Source organism: Suncus etruscus, chromosome 3 (assembly GCF_024139225.1).
Source record: "Suncus etruscus isolate mSunEtr1 chromosome 3, mSunEtr1.pri.cur, whole genome shotgun sequence".
In the NCBI taxonomy this organism is placed as follows: domain Eukaryota; kingdom Metazoa; phylum Chordata; class Mammalia; order Eulipotyphla; family Soricidae; genus Suncus; species Suncus etruscus.
In genome coordinates this window covers 91,881,917-91,906,886 of record NC_064850.1, presented here as the reverse complement: position 1 = coordinate 91,906,886, position 24,970 = coordinate 91,881,917, and the positions used below count along the sequence as shown (strand labels likewise).

The following is a 24,970-nucleotide window of genomic DNA, read 5'->3' as shown; positions in this document are numbered from 1 at the left end:
CAGACACAGACACAGGGATCCCCAGCATCCTATATGGCCCTCTAGCCAGGAACTAGGAGTAACTCCTGAGGGCTGCCAGATGTGGCCTAAAAACAAACAAAAAAATTCTCTGATAACACATTTGTGAAATTGGAGCCAGATTCATAGTATAGCAGGTAAGGCATTTGCTTGCATATAAACAACCCAGCTTTGATCCCAAGCATCCCATAGGGCCCCATAAGCACTACCAGAAGTAATTCCTGAGCACAGGGCCAAGAGTAACTCCTGAACATCATTAGGTGGACACCCCCCCCCCAAAAAAATGACATCCATGAAATTAAACCAGGTACCATAGAAGGACATCTATCCTGAAAATAAAAAAACAAAACAAAACTCTGAAATGAAAAGAATAATATTCTGTAGTATTTAAAGATAAGAAAATGTTGAAAGGAACTGTAGCAATAGCACAGTGGTAGGACATTTGCCTTGCATGCTGCTGACCCAGGTTCAATCCCTGACATCCCATATGGTCCCCGAACCTGCCAGAAGTGATTTCTGAGATCAGAGCCAGGAGTAACCCCTGAGCAACACAGGGTGTAGCCCTAAAATGGAAGGAAGGAAGGAAGGAAGGAAGGAAGGAAGGAAGGAAGGAAGGAAGGAAGGAAGGAAGGAAGGAAGGAAGGAAGGAGTGAGGAAGGGAGGGAGGGAGGGAATGTTGAAAAAATAGACAGCTTTAGCATTATATGAATTTTATAAAAAGAAGGAAGGCGGGACCGGAGAGATAGCATGGAGGTAGGGCGTTTGCCTTGCATGCAGAAAGATGGCGGTTCAAATTTCAGCGTGCCAGGAGTGATTTCTGAGCATAGAGCCAGGAGTAACCCCTGAGTGCTGCTGGATGTGATTCAAAAGACAAAAACAAAAAAAACAAAAACAAAAAAAAGGAAGGGAAGAAGTCAACAAAAAAAAAACACTAATATTTGTTTTGATTTTTGTTTATCTGGCAAAACCCAGCAGTACTAGGTGTGCGAGTACAATAAAAGGGATTTTAATTGTGCCATCTCAGAAATTATCACCCACATACACCTTTTCCCTGCCCAGATGAAAAAAATAAACCAAGAAATAGGAAGATATCGAATTCAGGTGTGAAAAACATCTAGGAGAAAGGTTCCAGGAATCGGTGTGAGGATATTGGAAGCAGCTGTGAACCACACTAGGATAGTGGCACACATTCAGACTGCAGCAGATCAAAATACCTAGCAGGCACTACTGCCAAAGTCATGAAAATACTTGAATGGTGAATGAACACATCAAAAGTAGCCTTAGACAACTGAGACTAAATTAGAGACCAGTACATAGAAAATTGAACTAATTTAAAGAGGTGAGGTTGATTCATTTTAGGCATAGGCAAAGCCCGGCTTTCTGCATTGTTACCAGTTTTGTATTGCTGCACAACCAATTTTACGCACAACTTAGGACTTTGGGCTTGGTAGTGGGGACTGTGATGGGTTATGTACTTGTATGTGTGTGAGAGTATATGGTTAACTTGTGGACCTGAGACTGAACAAATTGTATCCCACAACTTAGAACTTTGGATTTGGCTTGGTGTGATGCGCATTGTGGGTTGGTAGTCTTGGGTTCTCTCAGAGGCGGAATAGTCTGCTGGCTGCCACATGCAGAGAGGAAGGGAAGCAAATCATGTTCTGCTTCTGGTACTCTACTCAGTGTTGAACTAACCCAAACCCAGCTGAGTTGTATGTAGGTTATGCCATAGTATTATCAGGGTGAAAACCAGGAGCCTTTTTGTTTTCTTTAAATCTTCATCTTCTAGAATAAAAAGCCAAAGCTAGTGCCTAAAACTTAACAGTCAAGAAGTAGTAGTGCAAGAGTTTTATTTAGAGGAAGTAGGTATCGTACCCTCATCCTTCGAAGATACAAGCAGAGTTGAAAAGGCAGTGAAATGGGGCCTAAATAACCTTGTTTTATTAAGATATGGGTAACTTGCCTGGAACAATAGTATAGTATAGTGAGTGGGGTATTTTGCCTTACACACACTGGCCCACGTTCTATCCCCAGCATCCCATAGAGTCCACTGAGTTCCTCCAGGAGTGATTCCTGAACACAGCCAAATGTAAATCCTGAGCACTGCTGGGTGTGACCCAACAAGAAATGTGAACCAACCAAAACAACAAGAAATATGTGTAACTTTGATAAAATAGCAAAACAGATTACAAAATCACAAAACTAGCAATGTAAGTAGGAGAAGTTTAATATGTTGTGTGGAGGAAGCAGTAAAGACGCAATAACACACACAAAAAAAGAAATCATAAAAGGAAAGACTAAATTTCATACCACTGATAGCATCTCGAAGTCCCCATCTACAAAAGAGAGAAGCAAAAGCTAAGCCAGGAAAAAAGCCCAGACAGGGTTAGAGAAATATAAACTGTTTCAAGCTTTTGGAAAATGTAAACTGATTTAGTCTGCCTGTGGGGCAGTTTCACAAAATGTATCAAAGCCTTGAACATACATACATACATATACATATATATATATATATATATATATATATATAATCTTTTGACCCAACAGACCCCATTCTTAGAATCCATGATTAATCCTTGAAATGTGCAAAGTCTTAGCTATCAATTTTTGTTTATAATAAGCCAAATAAGGGCCGGGCGGTGGCGCTAAAGGTAAGGTGCCTGCCTTGCCTGCGCTAGCCTTGGACGGACCGCGGTTCGATCCCCCGGTGTCCCATATGGTCCCCCAATCCAGGAGCAACTTCTGAGTGCATAGCCAGGAGTAACCCCTGAGCGTTACCGGGTGTGGCCCAAAAACCAAAAAAAAAAAAAAAAATAAGCCAAATAAAAACCAGTTGAAATGGGGCCGGGAAGGTGGCGCTAGAGGTAAGGTGTTTGCCTTGCAAGCGCTAGTGTAGGACGGACCATGGTCGGATCCCCCGGCGTCCCATATGATCCCCCCAAGCCAGGGGCGATTTCTGAGTACATAGCCAGGAGTAACCCCTGAGCGTCAAACGGGTGTGGCCCAAAAACCAAAATAAATAAGTAAGTAAATAAATAAATAAATAAATAAATAAATAAATAAACCAGTTGAAATGAACACCAGTAAGTTCACAAGAATAAAATTAGCACGGGTGTACAAGAAGATATAGTAAGGTAACTCTAGTCAAACTGAGGAGCCAGAACCATAGCACAGAGGAAGAGCATTTGCCTTGCACTCCGCTGATCCAGGATGGACGTTGGTTTGATCCTGGCGTCCCATGTGGTCCCCCGAGGCTGGAGAGATAGCATGGAGGTAAGGTGTTTGCCTTTCATGTAGGAGGTCATTGATTCGAATCCCGGCACCCCATATGGTCCCCTGAGCCTGCCAGGAGCGATTTCTGAGCGGGGAGCCACGAGTAACCCCTGAGCGCTGCCGGGTGTGACCAAAAAAAATAAAAATAAAAATAAAATAAAACAAAAAACCCCATGTGGTCCCCCAAGCCAGGAGCAATTTCTGAGCTCATAGCCAGGAGTAACTCTGAGCATCACAGGGTGTGCCCCCCCCCAAAAAAAAAGTCAAACTGATTGGGAAACTATTCACATGTAAAAAATCATGATGTAGGGGCCAGAGCGGTGGCACAAGCAGTGCCTTGCACGTACTAACCTAGGACAGTCTGAGATTCCATCCTCCTGAGTCCCATATGGTCCCCCAAGTCATGAGTTGCGTTACCGGATATGGTCCAAAAATTAAAAAAAAAAATCATGATCTGTGTAAGTACCCTATTTTCCGGCGTATAAGACGACTTTTGAAACAAAAATGTCAACTGAAAATCGGGGGTCTCTTATATGCCAAGTATATCCCGAAAAATGTTTCAATATGCCACTAAACGAAATTGTCTGAATATTGCCACAAAACGAATTTTCCAACTCGATCCTGCACCAATCACAGCAAGGCTGCTCGGACCGCCTCTCTAACTCAGCCAATCCAAGCAGGCTTTTTATGCATGCAAATTAGACAGTGTTCTGGACCCGAATCTACACTGTCAAAAGCCTGCTCAGATTGGCCAGAGTCAGAGAGGAAGTCTATTACAGTATAACCTTTGAACCTTTGCTTGTTTGATTGGCTCACTGTGGTACATACAATTGCAGCACAGGAATGTTCTGTCTGATACAGCGAATATAGGCCTAAACCTATGTTTTAACTGCAAAAATTAGGGGATCGTCTATACGCCCAGTCGTCTTATACTCTGGCAAATACGATAGGTGACATAAATATTTGTATACATACTGTACACATACATACACACTGATATGTGAGCATTAGTATTTATTTTTCTATGTGTTTGTCTTTTGCGTTTTCCCATATTTTTCAGAGTTTTTTTTTGCCACTAATCGGGTTATTATTTTTGTAATCAAATAAAAAAGGGATTTTTATAGCTTATTTGAAAACTATGGAGAGTGCAAAGAAGAAAACATTTATTCTCACTACCCAGAATTAACCACTACTAATAGTTGGCATATTTGCTTCATTTGGTTTTCTTCCTGCAAATTTTAAAAATATAATTAACACCAATGCAGTTAACTTTGGATATTTTTTAGGTATAAGGCTCTAAGTTATTTTGGTTATATTTTTTCCTCTCTTTATTTCTCAAGTTTTCTCTGATGAGCATTTTTTTTAACTTAATGCTTTTAAAGAGATAGACTTTAACTTGCTATAAAAAGGTAGATTTTTATTTAAAGTGTTAAAAGATTTTAATTTAAATTGCTAAATAAGGGGCTGGGCAATAGCACAGCAGGTACGACACTTGACTTGTACATGGCTGACCTGGGTTCATGTGATCTCCCATGTAATCTCCCATATTATCTCTCATATAATCACTCCCATATGATCTCCCAGGCCCTCCAGGAGTGATTCCTCAGTGCAGAGCCAGGAATAACCCTGAGCACTGCCTGTATATAGCCCAAAAACTCAGAGGGAAAAAAGTGTTAAATAAATCATGGATTTTTTTTCCTCACCCTATTGTTTGTTGATAAGTTCTGTAGTCCATGATCAAATGTTTGTCATTGTCCTATACTATCTCACTCCCAATTTTGACACCCCAAATGCTGACTTTAAAAGATTCTTCGCCAATTCTAGAACTGGAAATTTTTTCTTTATGGCTCCCAAAAGTAAGGAAGTACAAAATAAAAAACAGATATGATGATGTGATCTGTCCTAATAGGAACCCACTGAAAGAGCTTCTGGTGGCAAAAGCTGGAAGAGTTAGACCAAGAAAATAAGTAATTCTGGATTATAACACAAAATATAAGATTAGTATTTGTGAGTTCATATTGGGATTGAGAATAAGTAAACAAGGAAGAATAGACATGAAAAAGAATTTAATCTATGTAAATTCTAAGAATTTTAACTTTATCCTTAAAGAGGCTAAAGTCTAATTCCTTCACTCAAAGTGTAGGCTCTACCAGTGACTTCCTCCCAAAGAGGGGAAACTAGGACCCTTGCCCCACTGATCAGGGTTAATCTGCACAGTCTTAGTGAAGCTCCATGTTATGATTGATCACTCATCCCCTAAGTACTCAACCTCTTTTCCAAACCCAGTGAGTCATGAAAATATATACAATAAGCAAATCTCTACTGAGGCAAATTCTATAAAATAATTGATTAACTTCCTTAAAATGGCCCAGGTCATCCAAAGCAAAGGCTTTCAAAACTCTGAGAGAGCCCATAGAGACTAATAATGTAACAACATAATGGCATGGAATGTGGTAACTTAAGCGAGGTTTTGGACCTGAAAAGGGCATTAGGAAGAAGAAACTAAGAAACTCTGAATACATACAGACTCTTTTTTTTTTTTTTTTTTTTTTTTTTTTTTTAGTATTTTTCCTCTTTGACGTGATGTGTTTGGGATGTTTCAAACCTCAGTTTTCATGTTCTTGGGTCACTGGAATCTTATCCTGTGCAGGGGCTCACTGTGCTGCTTACACATGTGCTCACTGGGGGCTCACACTCCAGTCAGCTGTTTCTTACTCTGTTCTGATAGTTCTTCAGCCTGGATTGCATGCTTTAGTTGCACATTGGCTATAGTGCCTAGAGGTCCAACACTGAGCTACAGCCCTGAGGTCATTATAGCTGCCAGGTGCATGTAGGTGGCACTGGAACTTGAACTTGAGGTCACATGTTTGTGAGACAGGTACTTTTGCCACCAAGCCAAAGTTCACTGAGGGTAGACTTTAATAGGAAATGTTAATTGGTTCATTAATGGCAACAAATGTACCTTAACTAATAGAAGATTCTAGGAAAGGAAACAGGATGTAAGAAATTATGTACCATCTTCCCAGTTGTGCTATAGAGCTAAGACTTTTCAGGGGGTCAGACAAGTAAGTCAGGGGTTAGGGCACTTGCATTGCATGCAGTGGGCCCCATTTCTATCCTAAGCACAACAGGTCCCTCACTGTTTGGTCAGGCCTCAAGTACGGCTGGGTATGACTCCAGCCCTCCCCTAAAATCTAAATAAATGAACATATTTACTCTAAATAAGTCAATCTAAAAGGTTTTTCATTTAAAGGTTTTTGTGTTTGTTTTGTTTATGTATTTAAGATTTTTGAAAGATGACTTTTGAAGAGGCAAGTTGAAAAATCACTAGAATAATGAAAGAAGTTGCCTGGGCTGGTCAGTGGCTACGGCACAAGCTCAGGGAGGGAGAGAGCTTGTCTCAGCCCAGGACTGGCGGCCATCCCCTTGCTTGAACATCTGCTCTGTGCTCCTGATGCTCAGCCTCCTTTATGTATCCAGGCTCTTAAAGAATAGTGGAGCTCTACAAAGTTCCATAGACATTTTATTTCTTGTGATATTTTTTCTAGTTCCTTCAAATATATATAACGAGGTCACATAGATGCAGTTTAACCATTGGTCCCTAGAGCAGGCGGGTCTCAAATTCAATTTACCTGGGGGCCAAGGAGGCATGAACATTGGGGGGTTTGACCCAAACAACTAAAACAAAACAAAATAAAAAAAGATTCTTCTAGGGCAGGATCACAAATGTTGTATGGAGGGCTGTTTTGCGACCCTCAGGGGCCGCGAGTTTGAGACCCTTGTTAGAGAGAAGTGTAAATGGGAGTTAGCAGGCCTGATTATCCGAGGTTCTGAATGACCCTGGACTAGTCACTGAACCACTCTGTTCTGCTTCTCATCTACAGCTCAAGAGGGGTGGAACTGGGAAAAATTTCTATGGTAAACTTGCTGTTCTAAAAATACTGTAGTTCTAAATTAAGATTTTTGAGAGAGTCCTGTGTGCACCATGAATAATGGAATCTATATCCTGACTTCTCAGTACCATTGTTCTGTAGTACTAGACTCCAAGTTAGTTCATTCTGAATGACCACTCAGAATCCTCTAGAATTTCCCATCTTACTTTCAGTGGACTTGAAGATTCCTTTTGGAGCTCCTATTTTTAGACTACCTTTGTCTACAGCCTGAGAAGCTGAACTCAGAATCTAGGGATATGGGCCCAGCATACATTCCTGCCTTGCAGTCTGAGGCCCTGTGTTCAATCCCTGACACTGAAAAAGTCAAAACCATTTCAATGAGAAACTGAACTTCAATGAAGTTAGAATTTGTTCAAATCAGAAAACTAGTCCATGGCAGAAACTAGATGTACTGATTCATGATTGAACAAGCTGATCTTACATCCTGCTCTATAAGGCACATGCAGGTCTCACAATGCCCACCTGGACCTCATTTGCTGCCATCACCCAAAATGGTCCTTGAGGGCAAACTGTCCACTGTCTAAAACCATTGTGTCACTCAGTTCCAATCCCTGATTTGGGGAAAGTGACTGGGGGCCTGGGGGGCAAAAGTGGTAGTGCTCATCCTCCTCATAACCCTTGTTTCCTCTCTAGGCCTGAAAGAGGTCCATTTCATTTCCTTTCCTTTTCCTTTCCAGATTTACCTTTCCCCATAGTAATTATATGGCCAGAGATTATTTGTTTACAGAAGCCACGTAATCAGCCAATCCCCAAAGGGTTAATTGCTCCCAAATTATGGGCCTGGGTTAACAATAAACAGGATGTCCTCCAGAAATTAAATTTTAAACCCCTGTGACTCAGCGCAGCCCATCCTCTCAACTGGAGTAGTTTGTCTGGGGTTTATTATCGAGTGGTTAATTATACCACTGGGTTTTAGCAACACGTTGGTCAGTTTGGGCCAAGAGAAACCTTGGGGGCTTTGGGGAAGGGTGGGGTGGTTGTGTGTGTGTATCTGGTCTATGGCTGAAGAGCTTGGAAAGAAGGTGAGAGAGAGGAGTGACTGCCATTCTGGACCCTCATATGCCCCAACTCTGCCTTTTCCCCAGGCAACCACTGGGGTGCTTAGCACCCTTTTCCTACCCTGCGAAGTCTCCTAGAGCTTGTGGGCAACTCATTTGCTCTCTAGTCCTCAGTAGGAACGGTAGAATCCTGGCCTTTACTGTGCATCAAGGGAGCTTCTATGAGCATTCATTTAAAACTAGACTCAGTGCACTGAAGTGGGAGGTGGTGGAGGTGGTCCAGCCCGGAAGTGCTCAGTTGGCTCCTGGCCCTCACCTGTCATTCTAAACCTGAGGCTTCCCTAACCCTGGGAAGCTGAGTTGGAGTTTCCCTCGAAAACTTTGGTGGGTTCCCCTTCCTCTTAGTTAGCCACATTTAGGTATTGTTTGTTTTCCTGGCTAGTCCTAATTGCCTCTTGATTTGTCATCTCTCATTAGCCACCAGAAAAACCCATCAGATCCAGTATGTCCATGGCAGATAAGTTTATAAAGCACCTAATAGGGACAGCAGGTGGCTCCCGTAGTGCTTTTCCCCTTTGCTGCTGCCCTGCAATGATGGTTCAAATAGTCCTGGGTGGACTGAGGTGGGGCTATTTCTGTGCTCATTGAAATATCACATCATTCTGCTCCTGCATTGGAAATCATGTGCATTTGAGACACCATGGATTGAACTTGAATTTGCCACCTCACTCTTATGAGTAGGTACTCCTGGCTGCCCAGGGCCCTTCCCAGTGGTTTTTTATTTTTTATTTTTTGTTTAGGAGTCACACCGGGCGACTCCTGGGATTTCTCCTGGTTCTGCAACCAGAAGTCAAGTTCGGGGGACCATGTGGGAGGCTGGGATTTGAACCGCGGTTTGTCTGGTGTTAGCTGCATTCAAGGCAGTCGCCGTATCCGTTACACTACACACACTCTCCCAGTGGTTTTTAAAGGCAGGTTTTCCACTATCCAGGTGAGCTCGTCACTTCATACTATAAGGTTGTGAATGTCTGGGTTCCTACTTTAGTTCCTCTTTGCTTGCCTCCACTTTTATAGTGGATTTGAAGAATGAACTGTTAGTGTGGAAGCTGCACAGGCCAGAGGGTGATTTCCTGTTTGGGAGTCCTCAATTCCCCTGCAGCCCACCCTGCTTTGCTGTGGCCTAGGCATTGAGGGACAGGCCCTGGGTTTAGCTGCTCCCACTCCTCCTTTGCTGAGCTGCAGAAGTGACACATCCTCCTCATCTCTCCTCACTTTCCCTTTGTCTTTCTTTTGTAGATACCTTTCAAGCTTGGGCAGCCCAAAAAGCAGATTGTCCCCAAAACAGTGAGTATCTGACTCTCTCCTTCCAATCGCTTCTTGGGCCTTTTGGCTAAGATCAAGTTTGATTTCACCTCCTTCCAAGGCTCAGTTCTGTCCACTCATTGCCTTTGCTTCACCAGAATTTTGACTGAGCTATAAGGTTATCTGTAAGGAAGGCAGCACTGGGCTTTACGGATCCTGGTATAATCAGTAGATCTGTTACACAGAATCCTCCTCTCAGACCCTCACTCAGCACCCACCCCCCTAAGATAATTTTCTCCCTCGAATCTGCCTGAGCTCCCCATTCTCTTCTCACAGTCAGATGCTAATGAGGTAGATTACAGGGGCAAAACAGACCTGCGTCTGAACTCACGACCCTGAGAACTGCTGTTGCAGCCTGAACTGTCCTGAGAGTCCCAAATCCTTGGAGCTCTCTACTAAGGGATATTTTCCCAGACCACTTCCTTAGCCATTCAGCTGTGAAAGATGCAGGCAGTGTCTCCAGAGTCCAGATCTCTTTCTCTCCAATCCCATAATTTGTAGCATGCAGGTTTGGGTTGAAGCCCCTTTTTTAGGCACACAGCTTCATCGCTGCTTCTTCTCCCAAGGGATAGAGGAATAAGAAGATAGAGCATCATAGAAGGTGAGTGCTGAAAGCTCTTCAGAGGTTATTGAACTAGCCTCCTAGTTTTTCCTAGAAGAGAAATCAAGTGACCTTCGAATCAAGTTGTGGTGACCTTCTAAAAACTTACCAAAAAAACCTTACACCCTCAGAACTAGCATTTAGTCAGGTTTGAGTCCCTTCCTGTTCTTCTTTTCATTGCTCTGTGGTTATCTTAGCTGCCACATTTAGGGGGTCCAAGAAGGATGGCTTCTTCAACCAACCCTTTTCCCTCATAGACCAAGACTCATGCTACATGTGAACCAACACTTGCATGATGTCTCTGATGGGCCCAGTGGCCATAAAGAGCTGATGGAGAGTCATGTCATTCCAGCCCTGACAATCCTCCTTTGTCTTTCCTTACCTCAACCGTCCGTGGCTCAGGGCTCAGAACTGCAGGAAAAATGTTGTCTTCAGTTGGAAAGACAATCCACACATCTGCCCATTGGCCTTCTGTCTCTGGAAATCCGTTAAGCCACTGAAAGGAAATGGGTGCGGTTCGACAGAGCCCCCCCCTCCATGTTCAAGGTGGAGGCATGCAGACACACTCAGCAGCGTACCTCCCATGCAGAGGCAGACCATCTGCAAGGCTCTCGGCCCTCTGTGTTCAAGACGGCCGGTATTTGTTGGGCTCTGGCCACTCCAGGAAGTGGAAAGGTGTGGCTTTGAGTCTCCAGAGTTTAATCCAGGCAGATTTAAAAGGGAAGTGGTTTTGAGACTGGTCCTTTATTCCCCACACTCACTCACCACTTAACCAACCAACCAACCAACAAGCTTCCCAGCCCCACACCCTAAAACTTTGATCAAAATGGCCTTTGTTCTCTGCAGAAAAGTATTAGCTAGAATTGCTCTTTCCAGCTTCAATGCCAGTCTGTTAACAGAAACATCTCTAGATCTTTTAATCTGAGGGTGATTAATCTGAGGCTTCAGATCTAAACTCCGAGAGTATAGATGCGCAAACCAAGCAAACCGTTTGTGCCTGTGGATGATCCTCTAGGGACCCCTTCTTCCCTTGCTAGCATCTAAGTTCCTCATAGTCTGGGGATCCCCACCTGGATTTCTCTCCTGGTTCTGCCAATCTCATTTCTGTCTACCCTCTCTCCAAACCCTTCTCTGTGTGAGGCAAGAATGATCTAGTGCCTGCACTGATGTGTGATGTCTTGTGGGAGGCAGTATGTGTGAGGGCCCCTCCAGGTGCATTAAATTGTATTTTCAGAAGAGAGTTGAATCCAGTCAACCACCTAGGACTTGGCCTGTCCCAGACAGCTAGATGAAGTGGCCTCTGGGCCTTTGATCTCTTGCCCGTACGCGAAACGCAACCACTAACTTGGACTACAGAGATCCTGCATCCTCTGTGCTTACTCCCCAGGGCCCCTGCAGTAGCTTCAGCAAGACCCAGCCTCCTCTGTGGAATCTCATTCCAGGTGCCCCCTCCTGCTCCCCAGCCCAGGCTAGGACCCGGTGATGCATGCTTGCTTCTTGCCCCAGACACCTTCAGGGAGAGGAGCAGAGTTGGCTTCCAGGGTTACTCGGAAGTCAGGGCACCCCTGTCATGGGAAGAAACGCTCATGTTATCTTGAGAGAGTCTAATCACAAAGGAAGCATTGTGTGTCTCCTGTGCCCAGTTATTGGCATAGGGTCCACAGTGGGCAGGCTTTGGTGGGCAGGTTTTCTGCAGGAACTGACCATTGAAGTGGAAATGGAAGAACAAAAACTCCCACCTCCCAACCACATTCCTTCCTGCTTTTCCTTTCCAAAGAAGGGAGCACTGAGGTGTGGTGAGAATCTGGGGGGTTCTGGAGAGCTCTCAGAAGTCCTCATGCCCATGTTTTAGGTAGCTGTGTGTCCCCCAAGAGTCAGAGGATCCCCCCACATTGAGCCTCACCTGAGTGAGCCTCATACCCACACAGTGCAAGTACCCTCAATCCACCTGTGCCAACCAAGAAAGGCTGTGAGCCTCCCAGCAGCCTTCCTTTCTAAGAAGGAAGTACAAAGGCCCAGGACTCCCTCTGCCTAACTCCAGGCTCAATTGGTGTGGCTTGGGATTCAGGCCCTGTCCCTGCCTGTCCTCTCCTGCCTCACTTCACCGCAAGAGTAAGGTGTGGTGGAAACTCAGTCTGCATTCATTTCACAAACTCTGAGCTTCCTACTGTGTGCCAGGGCCTGAACCAGGTCCCCTGGGACAAAGCAGGGAATTTTCAATGCCTCTTTTCCATCAGGTTGGGAGCGGTGAGTCAGCCTTCCTACATGACCCCCTGGCCCTGACCCTCTGCTGCCGGCTGTGCACATGTGTTTACACTTGCATTGCTGATTGGGGTCCAACTGCCTTCTGGCAGAAGCATCAAGCATCCAAACTGTTCAGATCTTCTCTCTCTGGCTCCATCCCTACAGGGATGTGCCCAGGACAGAGACCTGGGTGTCTCTGAGGGGCTGGGACCTGGCGATGCTCCCCAGTGGAGGACATCCCCCTCAAACCCAACAGCTGTAGGAGCAGCCCACGCCAGGCTAGGGGGAGGCTGGCTTCCTGTCAGGAGCTGACTTGGGGCATGAAGTAAAAGGAGCATGCGCCTACCCTCACCCCTGCTCAGCTGCCAGTGTGAGTGTGCGGGTCCTTAGCAGTGGTGTGGCTGCTGGAAACCTGCACCCTCATCCATGCAAGTCCCAGCAGTCCTGGTGGGGACCAGGTGTTTGCTGGCATCCCACACACAGCCACACACTGCTTGCGCAAGGCACAGGCAGCCCAACCGGGCTCCCCTCTCCTCCTACAACACCCGCCAGGGTCTGGATCTTCAAGAGAGCTGGATTCTGGCCAATGCTTCTTCATGATCATTTCATCTGTTCGGAGATAAATACCTTCATATGTAAAGACTCCACTTCCCCAAGTGGGATAGACATGTGTGCCTCTCAGGGAGCAGGCCTTGGAGGATTACAAGCAGAGCCAGAATTGGCTTCTTTTGGCCTCGGTTGACCAGGGCCACCCTCTGAGAGAAGTGCTATGTGTGTCCCTAGCACAGGAGAGGGATAGCAAACCCAGTCCTCATCAGCCCTCTCTGTGGACTGTTAGACAAGCCAGTGAGGTTAACTCTGGGTCTCTTCACATGGGTATGTGGAGGGGGGGTGGAGAAATTGTCAGCCTCAGCCTATGACCCAAAGAAGAAAACTGATAGTCCCCCAGGAGGTCAGCATTTTGGCAGGATTGGGGGAGCTGTGTAGCACTGTTGGGGGACCGGGGACCTGGCCGCTCCTGGAAATATTAGAGTTGGCAGTTCAGTGCTAGGACCTGGCAGTTTGGGGGGCCATGGGGCTATACACAGTGCTGGGCTAGTCCTTAGGCCCTCAACATGTCAGCCTGGCCCCACCTCTGCATACTCTCTTCGTTACACTCCACAGGAGTCATTTCTGTCCAGCCTTGTCTAGAGCTGCTTCTGACATTGCTGTGAGCAGGGCTGGGCCAGCACTTCATTTGGATCAGACAAGGTCCCCTGGTTCTGAAGCAGCTCCTACCTCCAGGCACCGATTTCTGTTCCCCTCCAAGGCCTCTCAAAGAGCCCACACTCAGTTTTTAGTGGTGCAGTCTTCGACTTTTTGCATAAAATCAGCTTTGGGGCATCTAAGGAAGGAGATGATGAGGTTGTTGAGTTCTGGGTGGAGAAAGTCTTGCAGAGGGAAAAAGGTTGTCAAAAGGTTGGGACACATACCACCACCCCCATGTGAATTTCACACCATAATTGTGTCCAGTGCCAGAATCGTAAGGTAGAAAAATCTTCTATTTCCTGCCATGTGATCCACAAAGCCTCCATGACTGCACCTGGAGAGCTGACAGTCCCAGGTTGGCAATGAAGCATGGTCTTCTGCCAGAGCACCCTGATTTCCAGTAGAAGCTGTGGGTCCTCACAAGGTGCTCGCTGGAGGACCAGGGCATGAGAGGTTTTGTTTGTGGGAACTGGGGATTTGGGGGGAGGCCACACCGGAAAATACCCCTGAGCCAGAGAGATAGCACAACAGTGTTTACCTTGCAAACAGCCAATCCAGGACCTAAGGTGGTTGGTTCGAATCCCGGCATCCCATATGGTCCCCCGTGCCTGCCAGGAGAGATTTTTGAGCATAGAGCCAGGAGTTACCCCTGAGCACTGCCTGTGTGGCCCAAACCCCCCCCCCCAAAGAAAGAAAGAAAGAAAATACCCCTGAGCAGTGCCCAGGAGATGGGCCTTGTTTTATTGCTAACTACCCTTGCCTATGCCACTCTGGCTTCCTTCTCCTTGCAGCCTCATCAGCCTGAGTATTGGGCCGAACCAGTCACTGTGCTGAGTTAGGCTGTCCAGATGGTCAGCAGGAGGAAGTTGGGGCTGTGTGTATGACTGATATGTATGCTGATGAAGGCAATGGGACTTGGACTGACTGACCTTCAATCTGTAGCAGAGTGAGAGGCAGAATTTGGGGCTGTCACAGCAGGTGTCTTGGGATAGTAACCGAGGAGAGGTCCCTTTTCCTGAGGTCATGAGCAAATGCTGACTTCCCCGGCTAGTTGAATGACAGGAATCGGCTGTCACCAGGTTGCCTATGTTCATATCCCAGCCTGAATTAGGTCACTGTACAGTGAAGCTAACACCCCTCCCCTAGATGGGGCCACATGGTGGAGGCAGTGGCAGAGACTACGAAAGAGAAGGAACAGATGTCCTTTCCTCCCCCACCTGCGGTGCCCTTGCCCTCAGTTGCCTTGTAGGACCAGGTGTGGCTTGGGACCCCCTACAGGGTGTCAGAAGGCACAGAATTTAGCCCTGTGGCCTTGTGGCCCATCCTAATCCAATCTAGGCATCAGCCTCAGAGCCACCTAGTGGCAGAGTTGGTGCCCCTCCAGAGCTCGGCCCCCTGCCAGAGGTTTCCATGGTACCATTTGGACACCTGCGATGGGAGGAGACACAGGGAGACCCACTCAGCACCTCAGCTCCTCACAGGAGGAGCAGAGCTGGCACCTGCCCATTTGGCCCAGCTGGGAGGGCCACTCTTTACCCTAATTAATTGGGAACACAGGGATTGTATGTCTTTAATGAGCCGCCACTACCTGTAGGAACTGGACAGTGCAGAGTCCCGTGGGGAGAGCTCTAGCAGGCTGGCAGGCTTTTTCCAATGTGCTGTCATTTCTGTGATGACTGAGTTATCTCTTTGGTTGCAGGTGGAGAGGGACTTTGAAAGGGAGTATGGAAAACTCCAGCAGTAAGTAGTATACCCCAGAAGGAGTTGGGGGAGAAGGGCAGGGGCCTCTGCCACTTCACCATTCTTCATTTCCCATGCTTACCCCCAGTTTCCTGGGTGGACTTGCAGCCAAGAGCCCCTGAAGGAATGCTGAGACCAGAAATTGCCCTGACCTATAACTGAGGCCATCATTAACTTGAGGTGCTTGGCTTCATGAGAACTAGAAATATTCCTTCAGTCCAGGAGGGAGCTTCCCACAAGAGAGACTTTGTCTCCCTTCTGCCAACAGAGTATCGGGTTGGGCTTACTTTGGGGTGCAAAAGCAGCTGAATGCAGGGTCTCAGGTCCACACCCTGCCTTGCAGGCTGGAAGAGCAGACCAAGAGGCTCCAGAAAGACATGAAAAAGAGCACCGATGCTGATCTCGGTACGTGGTGGCATGCACACGCACACACAGATTCATACTTAGACTCACACACAAACTCATGTGAGTTTTCACTTGCACAGACACAACATGGACTTGCACATACATGGACTCACGCACATGCATACATGGTCTTACGTACGTGACTCATGCACATATACACAGAATCTGACTCACTGAGTCATGCTCATACATACTGACTCACACATACACAGAATCACATGCAAGGGCTCACATGCACACATACATGGATTCACATGCAGAAATACCGACACACACATGTGTCAGGACTCATGCAAACACACATATACATGCATGGGGTTCTATGTACACACTCCATTGCCACCAGCCTTGCTAGATTGGGCAGAGCTGACTCCTCCTTGATCATCAGTCACCTGAGGACTGGCTGTGAAGGGAGTGCCTGAGTAGGTGTCTGGCAGATGTCCCTGAGAAAGAACATAGCACATCACCACTTCTGGGAGCAACACCCTGCAGCCAGGCTGCCCAAATCTAGAGCTCAGTGGTGGGCCCAAGCCCCCCAGGCCCACCACAGCATTTGTTCCTGGCTCAGGAGATCACGGTGGCCCCAAAGACCTGTCAAGGCTATATCAGGGCTGCTAGTTTGGAACCGACACTACCTAATGGAAATGAAGAAAAGTCTTCCCTCCATTTTGCCTCTGGGTTTTTAGTGTTCTCCGCCAATATAAAATGTTTAATAGAGGTAGGGATGGAGATATAGTAGCATAATGCTGACACCCATTTGATCGCTGGCACCTCATATGGTCCCCTGAGCCAGATCCAGGAGTACCTGAGTACTTCCCATCTCCTGAACATACTGGGGCAGCCATAGAGAGAAAGAAGGTAATGAAGAGTACCTTCAGCCGGTGTGACATGCACCAGCTCTCTGGTGCCTACTTACTGCTCCCAACAGAACAACCACTAGACAATAGTACCCAGTGGCTAGTCTTGGCGCAACTCTAGTATCTAACTCACTTTTCTGAGCCTGAGGAGATGCCTCCCCTGGGACGCCTAGGTCAATACCAGCACTGCACAGTCCCCCCAGCAGTAGGCCTCTGAGAACCACCAGGTATGGAAGCCCCCAAAACTGAAAACAAAGAAAATTACCCAGATGTTTCTGGTTGTTTGAAGCAGTGGTCTCGAAACTATGGCCTGGAGCCAAATATATTGGGCTATATTTGTGCCTGTTTTGTTTTTTCACTTCAAAATAAGATATATGCAGTGTGCATAGAATTTGTTCATGCTTTTTGTTTTCACTATAGTCTGGGCCCGCCAATGTCTGAGGAACAGTGAACTGGTCCCCTGTCTAAAATGTTGAGAACCACTAGGCTTTGAAGCTTAAGCAGGAAGTGGGAGTGTAGCATCCCTGGCAGAGGCAGGATGCAGATTTTTAGCAGCTTTTGAGTTCTGGATTCTTTGAATTCTAGTTTAAGTTTCAGGTTGGAAGCCAGAAAGAACTCAACAAGCTGAGTGCTCACTTTGTAAGCAGGATACTCAGGGTCAGTCTCTTGGCACCATGAGGCCCCTAGACATCACCAGGGAGCAGCCACTGAGCACTGAACCAGGAGTAGCTCATGAGCATCATTCAAAAATAAAATGAAAAAAAAAAAAAGTTCTCAGGTTCTCTATATTTGCAAGCCAAAGTCTGGAAGGAAGAGAAATTAGAAGGGCTGAGCTTGTTTGATGATGTCTGGAGTCCAGGGGGAAACAAGTTGGAAGTACTTCCTAGAACTCTGGCTCATTGAAACTGGGGTGGCCAAGCTCTGCCTCTCTCTGCCCCATCTGGCCACAGCTTGTCAGTGAAGTTCTCTTGTAGCACAGCCACGCCTGTTCTTCAGAGTAGTCTGTGGCAAAGCGAGTTGTTCCAACAGAAACAGCTACAAATAAACAGCAAAGTAGGAACTTTGGCTGTCGCCCTTCACAGGAAGTTTGTCCTTCAGTCCCACAAACTGTGCTGGCCCCCAACATTGGCCCATACCAAACTTCACTTTCCAACAGCCTAGAGAGTTTGTAAGTGCATTTTTTTTCTGTAAGTGTATTTTTTTTAATTCCAAACTTTCTGAATTTAAATCTTTGGAACTAAATTTGTATATTTTATAGCTTTCCTCCTGATTCTGTTAGAACCGGAGTTTAGAAGATTAATTCATTGTTACAGGTAAAGCTGCTCCAAAAGAATTACTTAGAGCCACATCAGAAGGCCAGGAGAGGACTAGTGTTTGTTACTGTCACTGATATCAGGAATGCTTTCTCATTTCAATAGCCTGTGATCCTGGGTGAAGGTTCCCATGTATAGGTTGTGGGGAGGGTGCTGAGAAAATCTTGAGGCCTCTCCTTTTGCCAACTGGCCAAGCTTTGACTTCTGCAGCCATGTCCAAATCTGCTGTGAAGATATCCTTGGACTTACTCTCCAATCCACTCTGTGAGCAAGATCAGGACTTCCTGAGCATGGTGACGGGAGGCCCTGGACACTGCCATGAAACGGGGATGGATGCCTTCAATCAGGAGAAGTGACTAGGGCCTTGGCCTTCTTGTTAGTGTTTTCTGAATGGGTGGAGCAGCACACAGCCCTAAGTAGGACACATCCCGAACACCTCTTCCCTGGCACCATCCTGAACGCTGCTATGTCTATGGCCATGAGCTTGCAGCTTTCTCTAGTTGGAACCCAACAAACCACAGGTCCTCACTGGCTTAGCCAGTCTCAGTCAGCAAACCATCTCTCCTCCAGAAATTGGCCTCACTCCCCTTCTTAGGAAGATTCTAATGTCCTTATTGGGTTTTATTTTTGTCAGGTGAACCAGATTCAAAAGACCGTAATTGAACCCTTTGAAAAGGTGAGTAAAATCTCAGGAAACAGTAGCATTGGGGCACTGGAGTCACTGTTCTACCTTGCAGGAAAGGTCAGCTGGCAGCTGGGGCCAGATCTCTTCTAGGCAGTGTCTGGTCTGACAGGAAGCCCAGTAGAAGTGCCACCTGACACCAGCTCTGACCTCATGCTGGCCATGCCTGGCACTCAGGCCCCTGTGGTCCAACCCTGTAGTAAGTGGCTGCAGGGTGCCCCAGCCCTTCGGCAACTGATGTACTCCTTTCCCTCTGTTCCCTCTTGAGGGGGCCCTCAAGCAAGTATGCAGCGCCCTAGCCAGCCCTCTACTGAAAAGCAAGTCGCAAGACTTTCATCAGCCATGGGGTCCTGCTGGGGGGAGGGGGGGCGCTCTAATTTGTGACCTATTAGGATCAGAAATTCTGGGTAACTCCTTGATGTCAGGGCAGGCTCTTGGTCAGCGATCAAGGGTCAATTCCTATGTCTCTGAGGAGGCGAGTGTGAACCCCTTCATCTCCTTCCCTGCCTCTCCCCAAAGGCTGTGACCTCGGCAGCCGCACCGGCAGCTGCACTTTATTACCTCTTCTTGGTGGTCCCATCTCTTGCCTGGTGCTGGCAGCTGATGAGGCCTGGACAGGACCCAAAGGGACAGGCAGGGGGAAGGGGCTGATCCTCCAACTCAGATCCCAGGGCAGGGGCTCAGGAAAGTTCTGGAGGCTACACCCTGCTGGGAGTGTGACTGGTGCAGAAAGAGAAGGGGCCTCCACCCACCATGAGGTCCTGGGGCTGGCTTCACAGGCCAAACTTTCTGAGCCCATCTCTAGGGGCACAGGACTAGGGCTGGCAGATGGATCTATGTCTGGGACTGCCTGCCATGGCTGCTGTGGACACCTGTGGTGGGCAGAGCTCGGCAGGGACACCAGCTCAGACTTGGGAAGATAACTTCTGTCTTGATTTCACAACCAGCAAGGAGGCCTTGAAATCTGATGCATGGCTTCTGCCACCAAATGGACAGAAGCCTAGGCGCTTCCCACCACTGTTGCCCACCACCTGCCAGGAAGGGGGGCGTGTGGCACAGGGGGCGGCCCCATCTTCACAGCAGATCCAATGACCTCTGTTTGAGCCCCCGGGCCGCCTGGCTCCCCAGCCAGCTAACATGCGATCTCTGACCACATAAAACCAGCCCTTCTGCAGTCTCCTTCTGCCAGAAGAGCAGCTCCCAGGGACCCCAGTACCGGAAACAGGAAACTGCAGCTTTCCTGTCCTCTGATGAAGAACATCTCCACATGGCCACCCTGCCGCCCCCAGCCTTCCCGAGGGGCTCGGCCCCTAATCCCATCTCTGGGTTGTGTTCACATGGCGGATGGGGATGCTTTCAATTTCCTTTTCCTGGTGGGTGGAAGATCCCGGCTGTGTGGGCAGGCATTCCCCAGCAGGCCGGCTGCTCCAGCCCACCACCCAGCCAGCCCCACACCCCACCTCTCTGTTCCACACTCCCAGAGGCAGCCTGTGTGCCCCATGCAGAGAGGGCTGTGGCCTTGCCTGTTCCCCTTCTTTCAGGCTACCTGGGTAACAGACCAGTACCAAGCAGCCTCATAATGTATGTATGTGTAGCATGGTCCCCAGCAGTCCCTGGCCACTGAGCTGCTGGAAATGGTGGCAGCAGTACTCAGTCTGGGGAAGATGGCTGGGTGGAAGGCAGTGTGCACTCCAAGAACACTGAGAGCCAAGGGCAGGGGGTTCCACAAAACTTGGAGGGGCTACAGGGGCTATTTCATGCCTGGTTACTGTGCCTCCACCCTCGGCACCTTCAAGAGTGAAGATGCTGAGGAGACAGGCTGGCTTTCCACCCTGCTCCTTCCTCGTCTGCAGGCCCCAGGAAATGGGAGTGGGACAGCACTGCCGGGTGAGCCTCCTCTGTCAGGGTTCTTCTGGAGCTTCTGAGTAGAGAGCGGGGTTCTAAAGACTTCTCCCCATACTCTTCTTTAAACTCCCAGAAAATACTGCGAACCCAGTATCCCTATCTTGATATGAGGAAACTCCACAGTGGACCCTTACCCTCAGGATGTGCTTAATGACCTGTCTGGACCTCTTAGTGTGACAGGGACTCAGGCAAGGCTGCGACTGGGGGCTCAGGTGAGGCCTTGATTAGGGACAGGCCATTACTGGAGGCACAGGCAAGGCTGTGATTATGGTGGCTCTCAAGGGGAGCACTTATTCTCATGGGAGATCTGAAGCTGTGGGACCTGGTGGTCTTGCTCCTGAAAGACTCCGGAGAGCAGAACTCAGCTAGGTTGACTGCTTACTCTTTGGGAAGCAGCAAGGACACCCAGCCCCTCATTGTTCCATCCATTGCACCTCCCCACTGCAGCTTCTAGCTACCTCCTTCCAGCCTCTCTGCCTCTCACCTAGACCTAGGAGGTGTCTGTACACAGGCTGGTCTTCCCAGGAATCCAGGCTGGTACTGGCACCTCTTTCTGGGTTTTGATGCAGGGGTGTGGCCACCCCTCAGCTCAGCTGCACCTGCCACAGAAGCCACAGGCATCTTAGCTGCTTCCACCAGCCTCAGAGGGAGGGGGCTGGGAAGCATGGCTGGGATCCTCCAGCTGCTCGCCTGGCTCGCAGCTCATGCCCACCCAGGGCATGTGTCCTGAAGGTGGCCAGGACCCCCAAGCCGGCCCGACCCCCAGCTGAGTAGTCAGTCAAGTGCCGCCTAGTGCTGTGTATTGGTGAGTGACAATCTCTGGAAGTCAGGGAAGGTTCAATAGTAGTGGTGAGCAGTTGGGGACCCCGGTAAACTCAGAGCTGGCTTTAGTGGCTTTTCTTGAGACCCAGCCTCCCATGTACCCAGCTCACTGCCTGTGCCTGGCACTGCTTTGGGATACCAGAACTTGGGTGGGGCTCTTCCTCTCACCCTTCCAGAGAAAACTCAGTGTCATGGGTGCGCTGCACTGGTTGGGCTCAGGAAACCAGAATCATAGTTGAGAAAGTGCTGTGGGCTCTGGGCACTAGGGCTCTTTCAGAGAAGCTTGGGGGCCATCTTTGTCCTCTTGGACTGCTTGATACTACATGGGGCTCAGGGTTCAAGAGGAATCTACCTGTCCATCTCTACCTCCCTGTGATTCACACATCCCAACAAGCATGGCCCTGCTCCGTGGCAGACAGCATTGCCCTTCTTATTCAAGCCCTGGGCAGCCCCCTGAGCTCTTTACTTTATAGGGGTCTTGGAGTCTGCTCCCTCCTTACAAATGTGGAGTCAGAATGTGCTGTCTGGGAATGCCCAGGGCCTGGCTTCAGCTGTGCCTGTCACTAGAAAAGCTTCCTGAGGGATGTGGGGTCCTAGCAAAGGTCAGGGCACTGAGTTCTCTTTGCCACAGACTGACCCCAGACAAACCCTGTCGTCCTTTGTTTTGATTTTGTTTTTCCTCTTAAAATGAAGATATAGAGGGCTGGAGAAATAGCACAGTGGTAGGGGGTTTGCTTTACATGCGACTGACCCAGGACAAACCTGGGTTTGATTCCCAGTATCCCCCAAGCCTGCGATTTCTGAGCACAGCGCCACCAGTGTGGCCAAAAACAAACAAAAAAATATATATAGAAAAAATATATATAATGTGGCAGATGTAGCTCAGTGGTGTCTGCTGTGTGTGCAAAGCGCCGGGTTCTATATCTATTGGCACCACAAAAGGAAGTTTGAGATGGACGTGAGGGGCAACAGACCCAGGCCCACATAGCCTGTGTGCCAGTGTCCCTGTAGTCACCTCACTGCTTACTTTCCCCTAGATAATTCCCAAACAGCCTGGACCTAGGGGGTCGGGGCCACCTCTATTCCTTTCACCCTCACTTATTGGGGGCTCAGTGTGTCTCTCGCTGTTAGCAGGTGGGAAAACAAACCAGGCCTCCTGCATGCCAAGCATGTGCCCTGCTGAGGTCCCCAGCCCTTGGCTGCAGGGACTGCAGCCTACTTGTCCCTTAGGTTCGGCAGTGTCTTTCCCAGCCTTCACATGGCTGTGAAGCGGCGCGAGCAGGCCCTACAGGATTACAGGAGGCTGCAGGCCAAGGTGGAGAAGTACGAAGAGAAGGAGAAGACAGGGCCTGTGCTGGCCAAGCTACACCAGGTACCGCAGAGAAGGGAACAGAGGATATGGGCCTGCTGCCCCATGAGCTCCCCTTCACCTAGGGGCCACCCGGACTTCTCTCTAGGCCCGAGAAGAGCTTCGGCCTGTGCGGGATGACTTTGAAGCAAAGAACAAGCAGCTTCTGGATGAGATGCCGCGATTTTACAGCAGCCGGCTTGACTACTTCCAGCCCAGCTTTGAGTCCCTGATCCGTGCACAGGTGGGGCACCCTGGCCTGTCAGAGCCTCTGTGGTACCTCCTGCTGGTCCCACAGCTCTTTCCATCTCCTGCTCCTTGAAGACACTAGACATTTCCCACTGAAGAACCTGAACCTCTCCCATGCACCAGATCTCTTCTCCCTGCAGCAGTAGACAGGTGGGGTAGTGAGCCCATGTTGCCCAGGCTGAGGAGTAAGTGGTCCAGAGGAAGCACCACCCTCCCCTGTTCTCCACTGTCAGTTCTCCCCATTGCCCATGCCGGCCTCCTGTTCCTTCCCACTCCCAGTAGGTGACATCTGGCCACTGCCCATAGCCTGACCAGCTGGCCCCTCCAGTGCTTGTCATCATCTGAAGCATCTGCTGTCGCCCCTGGGGCAGCAGTGCAGCCTGAGAGCAGGCTGAGCAGGACAGGGCTGGCACTGTGGTGACTGGGCCACTTCCTTGGTGCTGGGCATGGGACACAGAACTGCGAGTAGGGGATGCAGTAGGGCTCCCAGACTTGCCCTGGAGTCTGGAGTCCTTCCACTTTTAAGGAACTCTGCCTCCCCACCCCCCATGCTTCAGCTCCCAGCTGCTGTACTGGAGGAAGCTCCGGGCGGGCGGGCGGGCACCTAGGCTGGAGCAGTCTGGGGGCGAGGGATGCCCTGTAACCAGGCAGCAGGGAGGCTGGGGCTGTTTACTGCCGCCTCAGCACCAACCTCCCCCTCCTGCGGCTGCTGCTGCATTAGTCACTGGAGAAGTGAGCATCCCAGTGACTCAGCTGCCTCGCAGTGCCACTGGGCACCATGGGGAGCTGTGCTCCTCCCTCAGCACCAGCCCTGACCCCAGATGCTAGAAGCCCACTAGCAGCCTGGCTGAAGGGTTAGGGGGCAACACTTTGTCGCCCTGACCTTGATCCAAGTTTCCAGAGGAGTTTCTTCTGCAGTTTAGGATTTGAATAATGTGGACTCCTTGTATTTGGCATGCAGTGACACTGTCCGCCTTCCTTAGAAAAGCCTCTGGCACAGGTCTAAGCAACTCTGGGTCATCTCAGTCATGTCTCCCAGTGCTGAGCTGGAGGTTCCTCACCTTTCCTCTAGGAACCAGTTGGGTCTCCCTGTCCTCTTTCTCCTAGCTGGGACAAAGCAGTGAGCTGGCTAGCTTGACTCCTTACCTCCCAGAACTCCCGAGCTCTGCACTCCCACGCCAAGCACACTGGACTCCCCAGCCTTGCTTCCCTGTTTGGAGAGCCCTGAGGCCAGAGTGTCCCAGCATCTCCACTCCTCTCCCACTTTCCTCCTTCCTCCTGGGCAGGGATGTCTCTGAAAGGCTTCAGGCGATGACTTCTCTCCTGCCAGGAGACCACCGTGCATCAGATGCCGGGAAGGGGGGGGGGGCAGAGATAGAGGGCAGTGAAAATCATCCCTTGTGCAATTGGTAGGAACAGCAGCATGTGGGTCTGACTCCTGTGGTACCGAGATTCCCAGTTCCTGTAACAGCACCTCCTACCTCCACTCTAGGTCGTGTACTATTCGGAAATGCACAAGATCTTCGGAGACCTGACCCAGCAGCTTGACCAACCTGGCCAATCAGATGAGCAGCGGGAACGGGAGAACGAAGCCAGACTGAGCGAGCTCAGGGCCCTCTCCATTGTGGCCGATGACTGAGCCAGCCCCACTCGGGGATTCCTGGGACATGCCAGCTATGCTGATGATCTTGGCTCTATCAGGCAGAGCCTGAAGCAGGCTACGAGTGGCAGTGGCACCAGGAGCCTGTCCTCTTACAAGGGCTGCAGGGATACAACTTGCTTTCATCCTAGAGAAATGGCCAGAGGTGTACGTGCTGCTGTCCTCATCACTCCTCTGGAAATGTACTTTCATACTTTAATACCAAGTTTTACTTCTCTACTCTGGAGAAGCCCACATTCTCTCAAGCTCTTGCCCTTCCTCAGAACATTCAAATAGGGCCAGAGTGATAGCA

The 24,970-nt window shown here is 48.9% G+C and overlaps 1 protein-coding gene across 1 annotated transcript; it reads left to right on the top strand.

Annotated features, from left to right (window-relative positions):
- Positions 1–9,543: 9,543 nt before the first annotated feature.
- BIN3 (bridging integrator 3) lies at positions 9,544–24,897 on the top strand. The gene is made up of 7 exons (XM_049769501.1): positions 9,544–9,586; positions 15,397–15,437; positions 18,223–18,363; positions 18,645–18,692; positions 22,636–22,793; positions 22,879–23,013; positions 24,511–24,897. The coding sequence occupies exons 2-7, from the start codon at positions 15,422–15,424 to the stop codon at positions 24,655–24,657; spliced, it is 645 nt and encodes a 214-aa protein (XP_049625458.1). The 5' UTR covers positions 9,544–9,586; positions 15,397–15,421; the 3' UTR covers positions 24,658–24,897.
- The last annotated feature ends 73 nt before the right edge of the window (positions 24,898–24,970 follow it).

Bases quoted from the DNA above. Each gene is read 5' to 3' on its own strand.
- BIN3 (XM_049769501.1), top strand. The intron at 18,693-22,635 runs GTAAAATCTCAG...CAGGGACTGCAG, and splicing joins TGAACCCTTTGAAAAGGTGA to CCTACTTGTCCCTTAGGTTC. The intron at 23,014-24,510 runs GTGGGGCACCCT...CCTCCACTCTAG, and splicing joins AGTCCCTGATCCGTGCACAG to GTCGTGTACTATTCGGAAAT.